The 23,190-nt window shown below is 39.5% G+C and overlaps 1 protein-coding gene across 2 annotated transcripts in view; it reads right to left on the bottom strand.

Moving 5' to 3' along the window:
• Positions 1-23,190, bottom strand: part of LAMA2 (laminin subunit alpha 2) — a 584,053-nt gene that overhangs the window by 446,175 nt on the left and 114,688 nt on the right. For both annotated transcript variants that reach the window (XM_038526758.1, XM_038526759.1), the window contains exon 2: positions 4,776-4,946. In XM_038526758.1, coding sequence (XP_038382686.1) covers positions 4,776-4,946 — 171 coding nt within the window. The remainder of the gene's footprint in view (positions 1-4,775; positions 4,947-23,190) is intronic.

Raw genomic sequence — 23,190 nt, 5'->3', positions numbered from 1 at the left:
AAAAAATTTAAAGATTGTATTCATTTATTCCTGAGAGACCCAGAGAGAGGCAGAGACCCAGGCATAGGGAGACTCGATTCGGGACCCCCGGGGTCACGCCCTGAGCTGAAGGCAGAGGCTCAACTGCTGAGCCACCCAAGCATCCCCAAAAGAAAAAAATTTTACTCAAAACTGAAAATACACTACATTTGCCATTTTTAAACTGTGAATACTTTCAGACTCTATTACTTCCGTGACAGCAGACCACTAGGACTTGTTCAATTAAAAACATACAGGCTTACGTCCTTGAGTTACTTATGGGAATACGACAGCACAGGACAGGGCAAAAATTTTCTATTTTTATTGACAAATTGTTTAATTCAGCTAAACAACTGGATGGATTTCATTTTGCATTTAGTCTCATCACCTTTGCAGTCCCCTGAGAGGAGTCATCCTATCTCATCAATGAAAAGAGAAACTGCTGAACGTGTTTAATAATTAGCACTTGTCCTGTTGAAGCTCAGAAAGGTGTCAGGTCCTTATAATGACAGCAAATACCATGGCAAAACCAAATATCAGATAAATGCCCTCGTGGTGTCAGTGGGTGCTGAAGTTGGCACATTAAGGCGTCAGAACCATAAAGGAAATATTTCTGGCATTGCTTCTGAAGAAAAATAAATATCACAGCAAACATTCCCCAAACATCCTCCAGAATCTTCTTTACAGGCCATGGGGTTTAATATGTGACAGAAAAACACACACACAGCCACATTTCCAAATCAGATCTGTGGCTCTCCGGTAATTCTGCGAGAAGCTCTCTAATTGGAAATTTTGCTACCTGCCACCTCCGGTCAAATTGATACGAGAATTAGTCACGAAAATGAGGACTGGGAGATGAATCAACAATTAACCATAATCCCCATTATGAAAGTTTAATCATAATTAATTTGCGAATACTGATTAGTTGTTGGCATACATCCCTTACTTAGAATGAGATGGAAACTTACACCACCCTCACCAGGGAGAGCTGCGCAAGTCAACCCGAGGGCCAGCGGCCTCAGGAAATTGGTGGGGGATTCATGGATGAGGTCAATCTTTCAAGCTGCTAGTTTTTAATTGGGAAGCACGACCTATTAACAGGAAGCCCAAGGTTCCTTCCTTTTGTACCGTAATTGAGTAGGGACCTGCCAGATTTATTCGAGCCGGTCAATGCATCTGTAGAGTCTTATCATCTGTTGCTCCAACTTTTCCTAAAATAAATTCCTGCAGTTTATTGCCAGATTTTTATTCTCCTGGGGTGTCGTGTGTTCTAAATTCCTAGTTCCAAAACAGGACTTCAAGATGTAATGAAGTTGGTAGCTTAACATCCAGCACACAGAGTAAATCTGGACGAAGTCTAAAAAATGCTTCAGGTATATAAAAGGGAGGAGATCAGAAACAGACGTCCTCTGCATCTTGCCTGGTCACTAAAACAGTTCACTTCTGTCCCGATGTGAAGCGAAGGGGCGGGCCTGCCTCAGTGTGGCTGCGTCTTCCAGTGAGACACGGAGACTCTGCAGGGGGAAGTGACGGGTCCCTCCTGGACTCAGTTTGGCCAACGCATCTCATCCACGTTTCCAACCCAGAGCCTCCACTCAATCATCGTCCACCCCCGGCTTCGCATCTTCCTTCCATCCTGTCTCTGTGACTGTCCACAGTCCCTCGTGTTTCTCCTTTCCAGAACACCGTTCCCTCTACTTCAGGCAATGAGGCTTTTGGATGCCCAACGACATCCAACCACTTTCTCGGAAGCTTCTGTTGATACTTCAGTTCCCACTAAGGTTTTCCTTCTCAGAAGTCCTACGTCACTTATAATATGTACTACGGGGCATATGAGCCCTGAGTTTACAGTTTTGAATATTTGTTTGATTGTTCTCTACATCCAACCCTTGTTTATCCTAACACTGACCTTGTAGGCAGGAACCATAAAGATGTGTATTCATATCTATATACAAACATACACATATACACACGTGTACACACACACACTATTTTATATACTGTAACCCCCCGCCCTCTGCGAGCCCATCCTAAGCACACGTCCACAGCCTCCCGACCACCTGCCCCCATTCCCCACCCCATCCCCACCATGTCCATGCCTCCAGTCTTCCTCACATCCTCTATGAAATCATCCAGGCTCCAAGTCTAAACCAATGGCATTTCTCCCAATCAGGCTTCGCTTTCTTCCCTAATGCACCTAAAGCTCATAGTCCATCCATTCATTTCTCCTCTGACCTTTGCTTCAGTCCTCTTGCCCCCTTATCCTTCCATTCTACTTTCTCTGTACAACGCCATGAGGCCCAGTACAAACACTCGATTCTTCCATTTTACCCCACATGGAATTCTCACTTTGTTCCGATTGTGGCTCAGCAACTCTCCCAGTCCCCGAAAGGGGCTAGTCAAAATTGTATGTCTTTCCTTAGCAGATGACTCAGACACACATCTTAATGAGAAAAATCAAGAGCATTAAATAAGAATTCCCTCCCAAATACTTCTTCCATCTGCCTCTACTCATTCTCTCTTCCTTAGAGAAGAGAGATTGATCAGATTTTGATTTAACTGATTTGATCAGTTAAAAGATAGGTGTGTCCCCATTTAAGGCTTTCCACCGGACTCATCCGGTTGTTACCTCTAGAGAACTACCACCCGCACCTTTACCCTCAACTATATCCTCAACTTTCCTGGCCTCACCTTTTGGCACTGAAATTTGCTCAAATGCCTCCGGTCTCTGTGAAAACCTTCAAAACACACATGTTCCTTTGTCTGCCGAAGTCCTCCGTTCTCTTTCACATTGAGGATATTTGAGGGAATATTCCCACGCTCCTTTCTTTCCTCTTTACGTCTCATTTGTCAACTCTGCACAGTGGCCTTTGCTACCATCAATCCACCGACTGCTTTAACATGATGGATCCCGTGTTGTCAAAGTTGACGAAACTCTATTGTAGGCTTCTCTTACTCCGTATCTTGGAAGCAGTTAATATTATGGATTAATCATTCTTCCTGAAAATTCTTTCCTTCCTCATGTGCATGGTATTCAAACCTTCTGGTTTCCTTCCTTGGATTCTGTTTCTCTTTACTGCCTTCTAAGATTTCACTTAACCTGCCTCCCTTAGCTTTTGATATTTCCACAGGGCTTTGATCTAGTCCTTTGCCCTTATTGTTCTATATAAAAATAAGCAAATAGATGTGTCCCATCACTCCCCACTCCTATGTCCCTATTGTAATAATCTACGTCATAGAAATAACCAGATTCATGAAAAGGCAAGGGACGTTTCTGATGGTCATCATATTTTTCTTAACTTTTTTTTTAATTCTGTGACACACAAGACCATCAATCTTAATAACAAAAGCCCCAATTCTCCAAATAAAATACTGTTTTCAGCATCTCTAAATTACACAATAGAGAGGTGACTGTGCATTCTTCCCTTTAAGGAGTTCCAATAAAGAATGAACAATGCCCTCGAACTTCCTTTTGAGATTTAAAAAAATGTAGATTGTGTAAATTTTCCAACCTAAAACGAAAAGGAAACTAAGCAAATTTTAAAATAATGTAATTATGTTTTATCCCCATTGTAACTCATCTCATTGCCATTATTTCCATTATTAACCACCCCGATATATGTTTGATAATTTCCCAGAGTGTATCTCTAAACCAACCTCCATCACTAGAATTCTTGCACCCCATCTTCCCCTTCTCCATATAAATTCTTTGCCTGTTAATACAAATCACTCATAATTAACTGAATGTATCATGCCATTCCATGCCTTTAAGACTATGTGCTTTTTCTTTTCTAATACTTTCCATCTTACTCTTATTTTTGCAGTCCATGGGCCACTTTCTCCCAAGGATAGTTAAATAACCTGTCTCATGTAAGTGTCCCTCGACACTCAATTTACTTTTCTGCTTCCCCTCTTTCCCCTCTAAGTCTCTGAAGTCAAGGGCTACGTGTGATTTACCATTATGCTTCAGTCCAATGCATTGCTAGTGGTGGTGCTCAAATGCTTGCCGAATAAATACGTAAGTGAATGAGAGATAGTGTCGTTCATAGAAGCCAGCAAGAGGGCGTTGTGTGACACCTGTCCTTGAAACACTCCTCTTGTGGTAATTAAGAACGTCTGTGATCGAGTTCCAGCTCCGGCATGAGACTTAGCTCTGCTTTCTTCGGCCTTCGGATGCTCTTAGTTCTAGCCATCCCTCCCTAACCAGTTCCTGTTGAGCAAAGAAGTTTTTCTATCTCATTCTCCTCTCTCTTTCTGGCATTTCTTCTTCTCTTCTGACTCTCTTCTTTACCTGCTCAGCTAACACCAGTCCTTGGATCTCGGCTTAGATATCACTTCTTTGGACAAGCCTTCCCCGGCACCTACACGGATTCTTTATCTTGTACTTTTTGCCTGTTCCTTCATTGGTTGAAGTGAGGGACTGTCCCTTATTCCTGTTGGATCCTCATCGGAGTACCTGACACACACGTGACCCACAAATGACTAACACCTGTATTCACAACTGTATCCGCCGATACTATTCTGGATGTAGTAAACCTGGTGACTGACACAGGTCTTCAGCTGGAAAACTCCTCAAGCACTACACCTGGTACATATAAAGAACTCCAGTGAGGTTTGTCAGATGAGAGAGGAGGCCCCCGATGAAAGAGAAGTTCTAGGAGTCCGGGACACCACAAACTCTTGACTTCAATGCACATCAAGACCTCTCAATTACAGATCCTAGCCAGTGCCATGCGAATATGAATTAAATTACATACGGTATGGATTGCTGCTGTTTTGATTGCAGATTCGACACTGGGGGTTCCTCACCGGCTGCCCAGGGACATGCTCTACCAATTTGCAGTACATTTCGGGTCCTTTTTCTCCACATGTTGCATTCGTGGTGATAAGAGCATTAGAAGCAAGATTCAGGACAGCAGGGAATAAACCTGAAAAAGAAGGACAAAGGAAGATGTGTGGGCCAGAAACAACATGGTATGCTTTTGCTGCATTTTAAGATGAAATTAAGATATTTTTCAGAGCATTAACTTAATCGAAAATTAATCAGCAATAATTGAATATCTGACTTAATTAAGTACTCTATATAAATAGCATGTGTTCTCAAACGAACACTTCTATCTGGGTCCTTAAACATAAAATCTAAACCTATCTTCTTAATTTTTAACCTCTAATACTTAATTATCAAGAAAGTCCCATCTCTAACACACACTTTAAAAAAAAATCTTCTGTTCATGTTCTGGGCAAAAGATCCATCTTCCATTTCAGCTATTTTATATATAGTAGGAAACTATAATCATAAAGATTTTGCACAAGTTTGCATTTATGTTTTTCATGGTCATCTTTATGGTCCAATTATTATTTAGCATTAAGTGGTTGTTATAATTACTTTATATCCAAATTGGAGAAAATAGCAAATGATGGAAGATTTTGGAAAACCATTCTTTACTGCCTTCTGTGCTATAAGGCCATATTATATAGCAATATATTATCAGAAATAAGTAATTGCAGTAGCCCATGATCATACCAGCGATTATTTCTTAGATACAATAGAAGTTTAAGTGTGCTCAGATAAACATCACAGAGACCTATCTCAGTGTATAGTTGAGAAGGCCCTTCATTCTAGATGAACCCGGGTCTTTACTTTCTACAACTTAATGTCAATATTGCTTCACATGTGGCTAGTATTTGCATTTTATGGACCTCCTTTCAACGACAATGCAGAAAGCCATTTTTCAGAAGCCACTCTCACTGAAAAAACTTGTCTTAGAGAAAGTATATTTGAGATTACAGATGACTTGACTCATTGTATATAAGGAACATGCTAACCCTCTAGGTGGTCTCTGCTCTAGTCATGTACCACGGAGGTCTACATTAACTCAACCTCTGGTAGAAAGTCCTTCATTAACTAAGTCTTATGTCCCAATGTTTTACTCAGATCCGCAGTTTTGAGTTCATAAGTGTTTTCTTATCTTCAAAACTTAGTACAGGCTAGGTACGGAGTAAGCACCTGACGTATCTGTAAAATGAATGAATTATAAATACCAGCCACATAAATGTTCTGTGCATTATCTGCATCTTCATTCCCATCCTCACCACCAGCACTACTGAATGTTTATAATGTTCCAGGCACTGTTCTAGCACTCCGTCTTCCTGGACTAACTTGCTGCAAAGGACACCCTTATGAGCTACACGCTACGATTGCCCTTATGTTACTGTGATGTTCAGTAACTCACCAGCATTGCAGATAGCAAATAGCAGAGCTGTGATTTGAGCCCAAGAAATCTCGCTCCAGAGTCTAACCTCTTAATCACTATCCTGTATGTTCTCTACGATGTCGTACGAAACCTACATAAATCTAGTGCTAATTTCTGGTCTTGGTTGATCTTAGAATTGCACTGAAAGAAATAACAGTACAGCAAATAAAAAAAGATTTTTAAGTAATTTTTATCTATTTTGTATTCACTCTCAACCATTTCAGAGAGGTAAGCGAGTTCATAAGACCAGGCAAGACCACAATTACCATCTCAGTCACTCTCGGGGTCTCCCAAAAAGCTGCCTCCAAACAATCTCTCTCTTCCCTCCCTCACCACACTTTACTGGTCTCTAAAATCCTCTGGCTCTGCTGCTCCAATCATTTATTATTATTAGTAGTAGTAGTAGTAGTAGTAGTTTTACTTCTATTTGAAGCTTCATTGGAAACTACCTCAATTTTGTGAGGTTTGCCACATTCCAAATTTTAAAATAATGTGATCCTTCCCAAAGCATTATCTCTTCACCTTCAGTATTGTATGCTCTAGACCGGTTAATGATATATGATTAAATACAGTCTGTCATTCATCACCATCTTGGATTTAACTGTGTAACTATTATTTCATCAAATATGCATCGAAGCACACAAGAATGCCAGATAGCACAAAGATTTGAGGATGAAAAAAACAATTAAGATAGGCTTATTGGGAGAAATGATCTGATCTGAATGTCAAAGGAGAAATAGAAGTTTATCTGGTATTGAAAAGGAAGAAGGAAAAAGCCAACACAGCAGGCGGAGGGGAAGGCATAGGAGTATGGACTTTTTTCTGAAAGCTTATGTGGATGTTAAGTGACAAATGGAGTAGTTGGCTTTGCAATTGTCTCAACCTGTTAGATTAGGGGATTGTTTAGACGTGGATACAGATACAGAGACAGATATACAAACACAGGTACAGATACAGGTCTAGATGCGTACAAAGTACACAGAGTATACGTAATGGTTCACATATACATCAAAGCAAACCCTGCCTACTTGTCCCAGTGAGTAATTTGTTTTAGTGGAATTTTTTTTCCAGATCCTTATAATTTTAGTGTAAATAGGGTAGAAAAAAATAGATAATTAGAAGGGAGACATATGCTGAGCATCCTGTTTTCAGGAGGACAAGACTCTACTTCTCATCTTGCTGGTCCTGCGGAAGGAGTTCAGGTAGTTACACCCCTTGTAATCCCTGCAAACAAAGCCAGTTTACTTACACCAAGGGCATCCCAAGCCATGGCCACCCATCTCTCAAACTGCCCCGGGACACTGTCCGTTTTGTTCTGTGATCTTTGTCTCCTCGCTGGACTTTGACTAGTTCTAACTTTGACGCTGACCTTGAGTCTGTTTTGCAGGGATGGGTGAGACTCCCCATGGCCTGCCCTGGTGCAGCCCTGGGTGGGATGGGATTTCACTTTCTCAGCTCTGAGTAATCACTGGAGGGGCCGGAAAGCAAAGATGGCTGGGGAAAACTATTCTACTGCATAGTGTAGGGTCTGAATATATAGAATTGCATTACATCCCAATTCCTCCACAGAATTAAATGAATTCCATGTGAGGGAAATGACATGGCTATAACAGAATCACAGGTAGAGAAGTGACACTGATCTCGAAGCTATTTCATTTTCATCAAGTGATAGGACTTAATTGCTCAGTCACCCCATTTGTAGATTGTATCAGTCTCATTTTATAAATGAAGAAAGTGCAGCTCAGAGAAGATAAACAATTCACACAAAATTATCAATTAGTAAGATTGATAACTATGATTTGAACTCAGCCCTTTAACCCCAAAGACTTATTCTTCTCAGGGCATGAAGAAGAGCCAAAACCTGGTCCTCAGCAAAGCTTATCAATTTACATATTTAACAGAATAAAGAACTTGCCTGGTCACCACCCCTTTGTTTCTTCATAGGGTTTTCTATTATAAACGAAGATATTAATAAAATTTACATTTATTATCTTTCAGTTCTTTCCATTGATTTGTTTCTGTTATACGTATTGATCATGTGCTCAAAATTAACCTTTTCAATTTAATTGCCTCGCTTTGTGGTCAAGAACAGTTGCCTTTTGAAATTTTATCAGCTATTTTGCTGTTTATTTTTTTAAAAATCAGTAAAGTGTATTGGTCAGGGAAGGTCTCCAATTAGTCGCTAACAACCAATTTGAAGAGCCAGTCAATATCCGAGCTTTTATTGAATCTTCAGCAGGTTGTATTATAGATTGCAGCCCGTTTTCATTATATGTTAAATCTATTAAGCTGTACCTATTTATCCCCATTCAAAAGCGGCAGAGCAATATTTATTGCCATATTCAATAAAGTGAAGATTGCTCTGTGAAGATTATGTAAACACCGTGAGTGTAAATGAACTACAAATAGCTGGTGAACCTTTATAGAGCATTGGCTTACAGCCTCCTAATTCAATTTGAGGTCATGTAATGTTAATGACATAAAAGCCAGTCATGAACACCCATACAATTATGATTGACATTTTTTTCTGAATAGCATGTAGAATAAGTAAATTTGATTGGATTTGTGGCATAACAAAGTCTGAACAAGAAACAAATAATATTTATCCTCCTTATATTCTATATTTTATATGAGATATTAGAAAATGATTACGATACAGAAATAATATATATTCTGTTAAATGATGTATACATTCAATAAACAGAGTAGACAAAGCTAAGTGACGGCATGTGAAAAATAGAAATTTTTTACAATATGGCAAACATTTAGAAAATTCACCAGATTTTCACTTGGATGCTTTTCTACTGTATTTGCTAGTCCAGATACTGTGATGTATTCATACACGTTTGCATGATTGTGGTGATTGGTCGCCTCAAAATCCCCCACTCCGTTTCAAAGCATTTTTAAAACCTGCATATAAAAGTTCTACTTTTAATAATTATGGAGTAGCTCCAAGGGAACCCCTCATAGACGACAGCTATGAACTCTGAACAAAATATATTTTTTTAAATGCCAAATACCTAAAAAAAATAAAAATAAGAATAAATGCCAAATACCTGAAAACAATGGGGAACAACCCAAAACAGGCAAGCTGGGAGGGATGTGTATGCTTAGAAAAAAGGCAGATAGGCGTGTGTTTCAGACTACACTGGGCACAGTGGCAAAAACTCAAATAGAATTCCACAGTTTCTTTCATCTGTCTTTTTCTAAACTATCTTGAAAAAATAAATAAATAAACTATCTTGAAAAACCAGATAACAGAACTAAGAACAACCATCGCAGCTATAAAGTGAAGAGAAAATGCTGGAGAAAAGAAAACCACATAAAAGGAGCCTCAAAATACGTGTATAATCTTTTCCCAAATCCTTCACCGATGCCAGACCTGAATATGGCCCAGCCTGTACTCCAACAGCGGCTAAAGGAACAAAATGGAAACCTACAGTAGCTGCATTCCACCAGGAAGACTGCAGTTTGGTGTCTGACTCCATACAAGTCAACCAACGGGTATCACACAAAAAGTAAAAAATGGAGGCTATTTTTCAGAAAAACAACAGAATCCTGGGTTTCTACCATATATCATTCGCAAGGCTCAGAATGCATTTTTTAAAAATATTAAACGTACAAAGAAACAATAAAATGCTACCCATACTTAAAGAAAAGCAATGAATAAAGTCCAACGCTGCCATTAACCAGATGTTGGAGTTCACACACAAAGATTTTACAGCAGCTTTTATATCTACGACCAAGGACACACACACAAATGCTTAAATGAAAACACAAATAGGAAATCTCAGTGGAGGAATGGAAACTACACACACACACACACACACACACACACACACACAAATACCAAACATAATTCCAGAATTGAAAAATGCAGTGTCTTAGAATTAAAAAAAAAAAAATCACATCATGGGATTTATAGAAAATGGGAGATGAGAGCAGAAAAAAAAAGTGTAAGTAAACTTGAATATAAATCCATATAAGTCTCTAAGTACATTTTAAAGAAAAAATTGTAATGTTCCAGGGGGCAAGAGGGGTCACAATGTATGGTAATGTCATACATGTGACAATTACAAGAAGTGGCGGGTGGACAGGTCATAGTAATAGACCTGCGTATTTCCAAGGTTCTTAGGCTTTAGGAGTAAGATTAGAAAGATTGATAAATCATTAAAAGGACTGATAGCATCAATCGTTGGAAAGCTTGTGGAGCAACCAAAACTCTACCCTGTTGCTGTTGGGACTGTAAATTAGTACAACGACTTTAGAGAAGAGTTAGGCATTTTTTAATGAATTGAAACACAGACCTACTCCATGGCCCTACATTCAGCCCTTAGGTAAAATCCCAAGAGAAATAACAGCGCATGTCCATGAAGAGAGCTATACAGAAATGTTCATGGAAGCTCTTATAATAAACAAATCTGGAAACAGCTCAGGTTTTCACCAAAGGGAGAAGTGATACTACACAAACTCTGGTTTATTCACAGGATGGCACACTGTTCAGCACCACCATGGAACAGCAAGATGACTTCCAGAAGCATTATACCACAGAAAAGCAGCTTCACTAAAAACGGTACATATTATGTTATTCATTTATTTGACTCTTTAGAACAGACAAGCAAAATCTGTTTGGAAAATAAAACTGAAAAAAAAAAAAAAAAGGTTGATTGAGGGATAGACACTGACTAGAAAGAGTCCTGAGACCATTTCTTCCCAACAGGAGTCTGTGTTAGACAAGCGTGCACATCTGTTCAAGCGTGTGGAGTGCCATGCTCCGAGCGCATGTTGCACCCAGCGAGGACTTGCGCATTTCACTGAAGGCAAATCTTACCTGAGGAAAGAAAGCACACCAATACTGAATTCTAGCTAATGATACCTGTGATGAAGAGTTTAGGTGTGAAGCGTGCAAGGGAGCAAAATACAAGATGGGCAGTTATGTACAGATGGGTAGATGTATAATAAAGTAAATGCAGCAAGATACTTATTTTAGAATCAGGATGCTGAGCATGTGAGTGTTTAGTATAGGATTCTTCCAACTTTTCTGAAGGTGAGGACATTTTTATAAAATTTGGAAAGAACCTATAGAAATATTATACATGCTTGTGTATGTGTGTACATGTATCTACACAACCATCTACATATGCCCACAGATAGGTACATGCACATAAGGTATATGACTTATATCACTTTTTGGCCTTTTATAAATTGTCGATACCAGGAAAAGTAAAATTTTAAATTGACATTTCTTAAATCAAATGCGGAAAAGTGTGTTGGATACTACAGAGGGACAGTGTCTTCTCGACCCCCTGCAGAGTCCGTGGAAACCAGCAAAAGCGAGCACGCTATCAGCAAAACAGCTGAAATTCTCTCCAAGACCCCAGCAGGCCAGCAGTCAGCAGATGACTCTGTTTTCCTTGCACAAATTTCCCATCCTCCCAGCTTTTGTCTCATAAAATAAAAGAACTTTGACATCGAATCATATTTAATACATAAGTGTTGTCTTTTGAAGAACGACAAGTGAATCGGAGGGAAATGCATTCAACGTGCTAGTAAGTGATCTGCTGGGTGGCGTAGTTCAGACCTGTTTCTTAGGCTTCAGGTGATATCTCTCCAGGTGACAAACTAGAAGGTTGTTTCTGGTAGCAAAAAAGAATTCAGCTCAAAGAAGCCTCGTAAGAATTTAAATTTTACGCATGAAGAAAACAATTCCCAGAACCCAGATGGCACTGCTAAGTTTTCAAATCCAGTTATTGTAATCCCAAATGGATTAGAATTAATAAAACCCAGCAATCTCACTCCCCTCCTGGCTCTAAATGAAATTCCTTCCGCCTCCTACACCACTCCCCAGTTTTATGCCATCCAGTCATCCTCTCCCCTCCCACAGGCACACTCACAGGCCAACTTCCATCATGGTTCTATAAGGCCTGACATTTATTTCCAAGTTTCTCCATTTTAAGAAAACACTTCAACTTTCTTATTGTCACAGAAGCCCCGATTTCCTCTGATAGCGACAGTCTGCAGATCTCCCCAGTGGATCCCAAGAACCATGGGAGGAGGAAGAGGAGCCTCCCTCCAGCTTCTAACTGCTACTTACAAATCAGTTCTTCTGGTCCCTGATAACTTCTTTTTGAAAACTTTAATTCACCCACCCTTTCCCCCATGCTCTTTCCATTTCCACATGCTGAGGTCGTGAAGACCACCCTTAAAAATATGGCTGACTCCATTATCTCATCACCCAGCTTTCTGCCATTCACACTCAATAGGGGACCATAAACCAGCCCTAGTGTTACTCCACAGAAACCAGAAAATGTTAACAGGTACTTTGGGAACAAACACGTTTTACTCCTCACCGTGCTAAGATTTCTGCTTCCAATTTATTTGTGTCTCTAGCTTAACTTTCTCTTTCTCTCTCTTCATCTGTCTATACATCTATACAAGAATACCAACTGCAGTGGCCCCCTAATTAGTCTTTCTGCGTGACTCCGCTTCTGTTCATGTTCCATGGGGTCATGAAAATTATCTTCCTAAAAATTAAGTCTGATTGCATCACTTTTTTTTTTCTTCCAAGACCTCGATGTTGCCTATAGCAGAGCAGCCATTCCTTGGACATTGATAACAGGCCCCTACCTACCTCTGAAACTCCTCTGTACACGCCAAGCATCTTACTCTTACAACAATACCAGGTGTTTTGAAGCTCTTCATCATGCGTCGCCTCATCCATGATCTCATCTCTTCTACAATATCTTTCTTCTTCCGCGCCATGGTCACTGACTCACCTTTCATGACCCAGCTCAAAGATCCCTGCTCTGCGAAAGTGTTTCCTGACCTTGCCACACAGAATCTGTTGTTTCCTTCTCGGTGTCTACATAGTAGTCCGCTGATACTTCATTCTGACCCTCATCACACTGACACTCTAGCGTCCTTCACAGTGGACTTCCCCTGTATGACATCAGTGAGAACAGAGACAACACCAGCCTGTAATAACACTCAGATTTAAATTTACCGAGTGAGAAGAAAGAGATGCACTTGTGTCATCTTTCTAGAGAGACATCCGGCAAACCAAAGCCATCAAACTCATCACTGATGTGTCAGGAATGTCGGACTCTGTTTCGGCCCTCGAGCGATAGGAGAACAGGGCGCATCTTTATCACCTGTTGCCCGTCCAACACCCGGCCTGCATTTCTATGCTGGGGTAAGTGCCATGGTCTTTAGTACAAAGGGCGCCCTCCTGCTAAGGAAGCGGAAGTGGAAGAGAGCTTTCTTCTTCCTTCAGTAGTTTGGGCGCGTGTGTGACCGTAGCCGAGGGCTGTGCATCTTGAGCCCTTGAAGAACAGGGTTGAGGAGTAAGGAAATAAGACATCGGCAACAGAGACAAAAGCACCCGTGGTGGGGGGGAAGGAAGGGGCTACGGACAACGTCTCTAGAAACACCCTGACTCGTGTCATACAGGCACTGAAACCTGGAAATGGCCTTGATGAACACCATCTCCCGAGTCTTGTGTTCAGAACTTTCTAACAACCCTAACAATCATCTCAGAACTTTCTAACCATCTCTGCTTAAGTTACACAGTATTGGTGATTTCTGTTGCTTCTGATCAAGAAGCCAGGTGGCCATAAGGAGCCTGTATTACACACACACACACACACACGCATACACACACATGTACGCACACACGTGCACCTATTCAAAGAGCTAGAGGGCAATTTTATCATAACAAAATAGATAAATAGATAGGCAGTTGCTTCATTTAAACATCTTTGGGACAAAACATGAAGGAACAAGAGGAGCGGCAACCGTGACCACCGTTTCCACACAGACCCGCTGCTTATACGATGATCACCATCTGAAGGGGCCACTTAAGAACTCTGTTTCACAGTGTAAGTTTCCTCTAGGTTTTATTTTTTTTTTCCTTCTTCTTCTTCCCCTTCCTCTTCTTCCTGTTTTTCTTTTTCACTGTGCTCTTTTTTGATCACATTGACCTGTGTGAAGTTTGGGAAGCCGTCATTATAAAATGATGATAACCTAACTCACGGCCCTTAAAGAAGATCTTTCTAACGTAGTCTGGCAAAAATCGTCTCTAAATACATATTTCTTGTTTTCATCAGCTTAAATATTAAACTAAGCGCATACCATTGAGTAGTTGTCTTCATTGTGCCTAGCAGTCACAGTTTGTCATTACGACTCAGGTGTGTGTGTGTATGTTTACATATTGGCACACACAATACATGTATTTTAATCTCACAAATCACGCTTCTTGTTAAGTTCTATGGTCCAGCTTTGCTGACATAATTGATAACAGATGGTATGTAGACATTTGCTATGGAAAAGTCATCCAGTCAATGACTTCCCTTCAAAATAATGTAATAACTTTTAAAAGCCATCACATGTTGTTTACAACAATATATTACGTATTTCTCTCCCTCTCTCCCTCTCTCCGTTTTCATCATCCTAGTCTTGGTATGTGATATTTCCTCCTGCTTTTTCATGCCAGGCACCTATCACTTCTCAAAGAATAAGAGGAAACTGTTTGAATGTTTCTAACTTTGCATTTAAGTCCTTCAGTTCTGCAGAGCGTTTTAAAAAAAAAATTATTCATGCAAGCAAACAGAGCTGTTTGCAAGTGGTTCAGTATTTGAAAGACAAAAGGGAACCTGCCAATTTAAAATGTTCTAAGACGCATCAAGGAAGAAAAGGAGATACTTGGCTGTTGAAATCCTGAGCTATGTGGGAGTGTGGGAACACATTGGTATAAAACAAAAATGGGATAAAACAAAATGTTGCCAAAGAGAATGATTTCCAGCTGTGCACTGCAGGAAGTAACTCAATGCTCTTGATACATGATGCAGATGAAGAGTTTTATAGAACTAGAAAATCAGTCCAATTTGAACTAATAGTCATCCAGACACAACAATGCTTGTAAGCTGGGAAAAAATAATGCTGAATCCAGTTGGTCAGAGGAGGAAAAAAAGAAAAAGAAACAAGGAGAGCATGTATTCTGGCCCTGACTTGCATTTATAGGCCTTTCAAATTTGTCTCTCCCTGTTGCTTAGTTCTGCTCTTCCCAACCTCCAGAATAAAAGGATATATTGGCCTCCTTTCTTCTTTTTAAAATAAGAAAACATAGTGCATGTCCCTCAGTGGAATTAATTTTTAGAATTGTTTATTCCATTCCTTCTAAACAGATTAAGAAGAAAATGCATTTTCAGTATCATCAGAAAGAAAGTAGGGGATCCCTGGGTGGCGCAGCGGTTTAGCGCCTGCCTTTGGCCCAGGGCGCGATCCTGGGGACCCGGGATCGAATCCCATGTCGGGCTCCCGGTGCATGGAGCCTGCTTCTCCCTCTGCCTGTGTCTCTGCCTCTCTCTCTCTCTCTCTGTGTGACTATCATAAATAAAAAAAAATAAAAATAAATAAAATTAAAAAAAAAATTAAAAAAAAAAAGAAAGTAAACCAAAGGTGACCATGTGTGTTTTGCTCATAGAATATCAGTGTCCCTCTACGTAGCAAGTATTATCACTAAAATAAGGATTATGGGGGCAATTATGATGAACTCACATGCCATCTAGTTACCTGGCCCACACAAGCACTAGAGGATTTTATTAAATTCCTCACAAAGGGTATCACCAATCTTATTAAAACAGGATTAGGTCATGAATTGGCTGTAACTTAGAATTTATGCATACAGGAGATAACACCTGTAACACCTGCCCGGGGAGCCCAGCTCTCTGGGGAGAACAGCCACAGGCGCCAGAAGGGACATAACCATGCTTCTCCGTCTCTGGGGCAATGACTTCCTGTAGGGCATTTGCAAGCACACTTCTTCAAACTCCTCCAAATAGTTTTTTTCAAAACCAACTCTGTCTTATGCCTGGTGAACTGAAGTTGAACACACTACCTCTGATCAATAAAGACTCCTTGAAATGTACAACCAAAAAAGAAAATCAAATTCAGCAAACCATCATCCTTGGGCTGGATTGAATAGATTCTTAATCTAACTTCAAATTCACCTCCCCAAAGTACAGGTCCCTGCTACTCCCACTCTCCTCAGTTCCTGACCATCCAGGGGAGCGCCCTGATCGCAAAATCTCCAGTCCTTTCCCTTTGCGTGGAAATTTTATCCACTATCCATTGAGAATTAGAACCTACGAACTACTTTTTTTTTTAATGTTCTCCTTGTAGAACGATCCTGATTCATCCTAAAGGTTTTCAAATCATATGATGGAAAATAATTATTATGGCTGGGATTCTTATTTAGAACGTTCCACCATAAGGGTACCCAAAATATTCCTTGAGGGGGTGGCAGTTGGGGAGAAAGAGACTGCTTCCAACTTCTTCCAACCTCGCTCCATCAATATCAGCGGAACATATGTTCAGTATCTGCTCTCTGCTGCCTGGCTTACAAAACCCAGCCTATAAACTAGATGTCTCTTTGGCAGGTCTGCCTGCAAACTCAAAACGAGAAGTAAAAAAAAGGCAAAGCAAGGAACACCACACACTTTTAAGGCACTGGGGATGAAACGGAGAGCCTTACATGGGCAATCACCCCGTAGTGGAGGGGTCTCTAATACAGAAAGCAAGTCGAAAACTCCGTGTCTGGCTGTGGTCAACAACCCAAAATCTAAAGATAAGAATATGATAAATCTCTAACCTACTTGCTAGGCAAGGAGCATGAGCTTGTATTTGCATCCCTCAAACAAAAATATCAGAAGGAGCTCGTGGAAGCTTTGATGCATCGGTGACAGCAGGAGAGATGCTGCTCCCCGTGGACCCTGCTCTTTAAGGACGGCTAGACAATTTCTCATTTCTAATGATGAAACAGATTTATTAAAAAACACTGTTCTACATTATGTTCCCCCTGGCGGAAAAGACTTAGGGGAAAAAAGAAAAGAGAAAAGAAAAGTTACATTCATTAGCTTTGGTTTTTTTGTTTTGTTTTGTTTTTTCATTTGTTTTTATTAGTAAGTATAAGAGTTCCTCGGGGCTCGATCCTGTACCATTTTCTTGTTTCATTCTCACTCTGCTTTGAAGCCATTTACATTCCGTCTCTATTAGCCAACAACTCCCAAGTTCCATCTCCAGATGGGATAGCTCTGCGAAGCTCCAGGACCCCTTACCCAAGTACTGGGTTGACACCTCCACATAGACGTCTCAGGAGCATCTCAAGCGTTGCCCAAAGCAGAGCTCATGGTTTCCTATGCTCCAGCACTGCCACCCCCCACCCCACACACACCCTGAGACGGCTTCTCCTAGATTCCCTCTAACTCAGCACACACTACTTTACCTACTCTGTGTCGCATGCAGAGAGCTAGGAGTCGCTGCTGCTGCCATGGCACCTCTGACTGCCACTGTAGCTCCAAAATGAATTTCCAATGCATCTGCTCTCTAGTGCCACTGATAACACCTGGGGCCAACTGACAGCATTGTTAACATCAGGACTCGTGCAAGAGCCTCTTAAACGGACTCCCATTTACACTCTGCCTCTTTTCCATCCATTTTTAACAAGCCACAAATGTGATAAAGTCACTCCTCTTCAAATCATTTTTTTTTTTTGAGATTTTGTTTATTTATTTGAGAGCGAGAATAAGAGAGAGGCAGGGGGAGAAGGAGACAGAAGCAGACTCCCCGCTGAGCAGGGAGCCCAACATGGGGCTCGATCCCAGGACCCAAGGATCATGACCTGAGCCCAAAGGAGACAGACGCCTAATCGACTGAGGCATCCAGGAGGCCCCTCCTCTTAAAATCTTTTAATGGATTCTAATTTAGGTCAAAATTCAAAATTATTATCCTGGTTTACAATATCCTCTCGTTAACAATCAATATTGTCTTTAGTGAGTTTCTAGAACAAGGCTCTGCGTTTTCCTCCCTCGGGTCTTTCCCTACACATCCCTGCTCCTTAACTTCCCTCTGCTCTTAGTATCTCCTTATCTTTCATGAATGTTTCTTCCTGAAATCTTACTTCCTCTGAGATCTTTGCGAACTCTTTCCAAACAGTGCCCTATTACACTCCCTGATTATGCCTTAATGTTCCTCTGCAGCACTGATTACAATGTGTAATTTTATGTAATGCTTATTTATCCAAGGTCTGTGTCTCTTGCTGGAACAGAAGCTCCCTGATAGAAGCAGTTACGTTTGCTTTGTTTACTCTGTTGACCATCGTGTTCTCAGAGCCCAACCAGGCCTGGACACAGAAAGATGCTCAAAATACTCCCCAAGGAAAAATCCATCCTAGAATTTGGGGCAGGAATGATGTGCCTTTTCTGAGGAAGTGAAAAACCTCCTTTTGCCAAAATATGAAAAGAATAAATCATGAAAAAAGCAAACCGTAACAAACAACATGCAAACAAATCCACATGGACATAGTTACTTCATTGTTTTAGGGACGTGACAGCACAGAGATAATGTTAGCATCCAGGGCTAAAACTAGTATTCCTTTAAAGTTTACTTTGTTAATTGTTTCCCTAAACTCAAATATCTCTGGGTAGTTTCTCAGCTTCTGTCTTAAAAAATAAACCAAACTGTCTTTTGTGTTGTGTTGTAAGTCACTTTGAATTCTCGCTGCGATTGAGTTGGTTCAGTTGATAAGTTTTTTGGTTTATGTTAATTGATGGAGTTATATTAATTGGCTGATGTATTCCCAAAACCCCAGTCCATCTCTCCTCCCCACCAACACTTTCCTACTAACTCAACAACAACAACCACACAACAAAAACTCCAAATTTTGGAAGATATAAACGTACTGTTCTAATAAACACAATGTCAAAGTTATGCCCACTGCCGGATTGCTTCTGCAGGTTTTATAGTGCATTATCACTTTCAAATTGCATCAGGTCTGAGCCTAATCCACAGGGTGAAGAATTAGAATGAGAGTTGCATGAAAAAAATACTTCACAGCTGACTCAAGCATCTAATTCTGTTTTATGCTTTAAAAGCAAATTCTATGCAGCTTCAGTATATCTATGGAAATACTTGTTTTATAGACAAATTTTTTTGAAGTGAGATTTGACAGTGTTTATAGCAAAACACTTTGTTCTCTAGCAGCTGTTTGAACACACACATAAATATGCAGGAAAACTCACAAATATTCTGTTTGCTCTTGTAAATACTTGAAGTGAAAAATCAGCATTTTATAGTCATTTAGCATAGCCTTGCTAATAATACTTTTCATCTACCAAGCACATATAAACTCTTAAATATAATGAGATTTTTGTCAATTTTTTCTCTTTTGCTATTTTTATCAACATTCAATGACGGCTAAACTCTAAGTTCCTTGAAGGCAAAGACTTTATTAATCTTTTTATTCTCAAAGACAACTAGAATTATTGATATCAAATGGGTGCTCAGTTGAGATTCATAAAATTAATGCGTCTCACTAATGAATGAGATTCTGTGAATTGATTTAGTCATACCAATTCTAACTTCTTTTTAAAAATTCTGCATGGAATTAGTATATTTGTTCTAGTTCATCTGATGTAAAACAAACAAAAACCAAAGCCATGAGTCTGTCTTTGTCGCAGGGCATGTACCACTAATGCAATTCATCGATCATAATAAATGTGTAGCACTGACCATTACAAAATATATTCACTTACCTCTTCATTCTCACAAAATTATAAGGTATGGAATAGCCATGATTAGCTCAATTTTATGGATAAAATAATGGAAGATCAGTATTGATAGCTTATTACTTAGGTAGGGAACTTGTGTTTTTCAAACTCAATTCCAGTTCTTTTAACTATATGTAACACATATTCATCGAATGCCTCCAACTGCTGAGGCACCCAGTTATGCAGATAATCATACGAGAATAAACAACACAGGCATGACCCCTTTCTTCACAGAGCTTCAAATCGCTGCAAGAGATTTACAGGATAGAATTTCTGCACAAAGTTTATTAGAAACATTTCCATATTGGATATGGTAAATAAAAGAGGAGAAGCAGGGGGTGACAGCAGGTGGCAAGAAGAAAACTTCAAAGATATCCAAAGTAAGTCTGGCCAGAAGTCAAGTCAAGACAGTAAACTAAGCTAATGGTGGATGTAAATCCAGAGAAACCAGATTAAGATAATCTCTACCTTGCATACCTAGATAAGGACCTGGAATCTAGGTTTGGAGATGAAGAAATTAAAGATAAGGGTCTTAGAGAAATGATCTGATTCCCAGTCAACAGCTTACAGAAAGAAAAACTCTGTATTCCAGACTAGAGTCAGAGGCAGTCCTTAGCATGAAGAGGATCTGAGTGGATGGGTGGAGGCCAGAAGAATCTACAATTGGTGAGACTAAGAATTTACTATTGGTTAGACCGTGCCATTCCTAAAAATCAACTTAAGATTCTCAAATATTCAGAAATATCTGAAAAACTGCTTTCAACATGTGACCAAAAATAGCTTACTACTGCTCACTAAAAAGATTTCCATAAATTTCCCTTGTTTTTGGGGGGGTCTTCCCCCCAGTTTTTCTGATAACTCATGTATTTGGGAGCATATCTCTTTTCTCCAACTATTAATAGGCAGTAAGGAAACAGTTCGTCATCCTGAAATTTATGTTCTTTAATAACTTCAGTCACCTTTAAATTTTCTAATTTTCATTAGAGTTCCCCCAGAATAAATACCATTGCAACTATTTCCAGATCTCTAAAAAATGTTTTGTCTTCATTGGACTCCGTGAGCTAGGGACACAAATAGAGAAGAGAGGTATTAATATGATTTTTTATAACTTGCAGTGGTTATCGGCTGTCTACACCAAAACTTACTCAATTCCCAATCCTGATTGGCAGTCAAATTGACAGAGGGAAGCTGATGGACTCTGGGATATAAATTATTTGGGTTGAAGGAGAATATCCCTATAGCATTGGGATAGACTGGTCTTTGGAGCATCAATCTTACTACAAGTATAATAAGACATTCTTGCTTAAAAGATGTTACAGAAGGTGGCTGTGTAACTGTTTTCTAATTAAATATGCCTAATCAGTTTTCTTTTTCAAGAGTATCACTCTACCAAAATTCCATCCACTTCTGAGTTTTTATATGCCACCACACATGATACACTCTTATTTATACTCTAGTATTTTAATTGCATGGTAGTTAGAACTCTTCATGCTGATGCATAATGAGCTCTCCGATCACTACAGTATCACAAGCTATTTTTTCTCCACACTTGCACACAGCGTAATTTTTTCGTCATCTCATTTTAGTGTCATGAGATTTTTGCTTTCAAAGTAAATTGCTCTTCAGTTTTATTGAAGAAACTTCTGATTTATGTCTGCTCGTTTCTCCAACTTATTGTTCTCTCCTTCAATCTAACAATATTTAATCTATTTTTTTTACTACTGGTAAATATAACAGTATACTGTATCATCTAAAACCATATCTAGGGATCCCTGGGTGGCGCAGCGGTTTGGCGCCTGCCTTTGGCCCAGGGCGCGATCCTGGAGACCCGGGATCGAATCCCACGTCGGGCTCCCGGTGCATGGAGCCTGCTTCTCCCTCTGCCTGTGTCTCTGCCTCTCTCTCTCTCTCTCTCTCTCACTGTGTGCCTATCATAAATAAATTTAAAAAAAAATTAAAAAAAAATAAAACCATATCTAGATAATATACCCTGGATTATTTCAGAAGTAAAGTATGTATTTGGTGGATTCAGTCATGTCAAGACAGCCAAAGGTTGGTCATTCTTTGTTATTAATATTGAATCTCGAGATTGTTGCCAGATTGGGTGATGGCTAGAAGTGTCTAGGCAGAGTAGAATATTCCAAAAGATAATTTATTTATGCAAACTATGCCAGTAATAATAAAGAGTTAATACTAGGAGCATAAACTTAGATACACACAGAAGATTAAATCCAAGGACCATATTGTTTCCCTCAGGCTCCTAAATTTATTTAAAATTCAAGAAGATCAACTTATTGAATGAAATATTTTCAGTATATAGATTTATTCACTCACAGAACTGTAAACATTAACTCGTCCCAAGCATGTTGGAACAAGAAATTTAGACAACATTTTCAGAATGCTATATATTTGCTTCGTAACTGCAAGCATGCCCAGCAAAGTGTTATTCTTTAGAGATAGATATTTTCTCTATCCTGTCAGTAATGAAGCAGGCTTGTAAATCACGCTTATGAAACTGATAGATGGATTTGGGGCTTATGATTTCTAGACACTCATAATAATATTTGTTTATCGTCTTTCTCTAAACTAAATTGAAAGCCTGTTTAATAATATATCTGCTTAATGTAATGATGGACTTAAGATAGTGTTCAAGGAATATTTGACAAATAGATCAATTAATGCATGAGTACTACATAAAAGTCTGATTTTCAATATGAATCAGAAAAAATTACACTGCAAAGAGCAATAGAAATATTTGTCCTTGAAAACTAGGAGTAAAATATGGTATTCTGTATATGTGTGTGCATTCCTATTGTTTTAGAGCTTGCTGAGATCAATCCTTCTCTTTTAACTTCTAATTATCAGGCTTAATCCTTGTTTTTCAAAACTATGCTCTAAATTCATATTAGCTTCAATTAGTACTGATGCAATTTAAAGCCTCATTTTTATTCAAAGCAGAAGTTACCATTATTTGTTAGATTTCTGTGCATTATTGTCAGATTAAGGCCCACAGAAGTCCATTTTCTTTATATTCTTGCCCCACTCTAGATCCTCTGATAACTCTCACCTGACTCATTGATTAAATATGAATGTTTCACCTAGGTATTCCAATTATTCCAGAATTTGACTCTAACCTCCTTCCCTGCCTAAATCTATTCTAAATTTATCTCTTATTATTCTCAGCTAAAATTCCATGCTGGAGTCAAATGATTTCATTATCTTAATCTGAAAGCACTACCCCTCTAAGATTAGATTAGTACTAAGGATGAGAACTATAGGTAAGACGGCTACATGGTGTTTATGAAAGCTGTTTA

Source organism: Canis lupus, chromosome 1 (assembly GCF_011100685.1).
Source record: "Canis lupus familiaris isolate Mischka breed German Shepherd chromosome 1, alternate assembly UU_Cfam_GSD_1.0, whole genome shotgun sequence".
Classification (NCBI taxonomy): Eukaryota; Metazoa; Chordata; class Mammalia; order Carnivora; family Canidae; genus Canis; species Canis lupus.
Note: the sequence above shows the minus strand (reverse complement) of the source record. Positions and strands in the feature narration are given on the sequence as shown.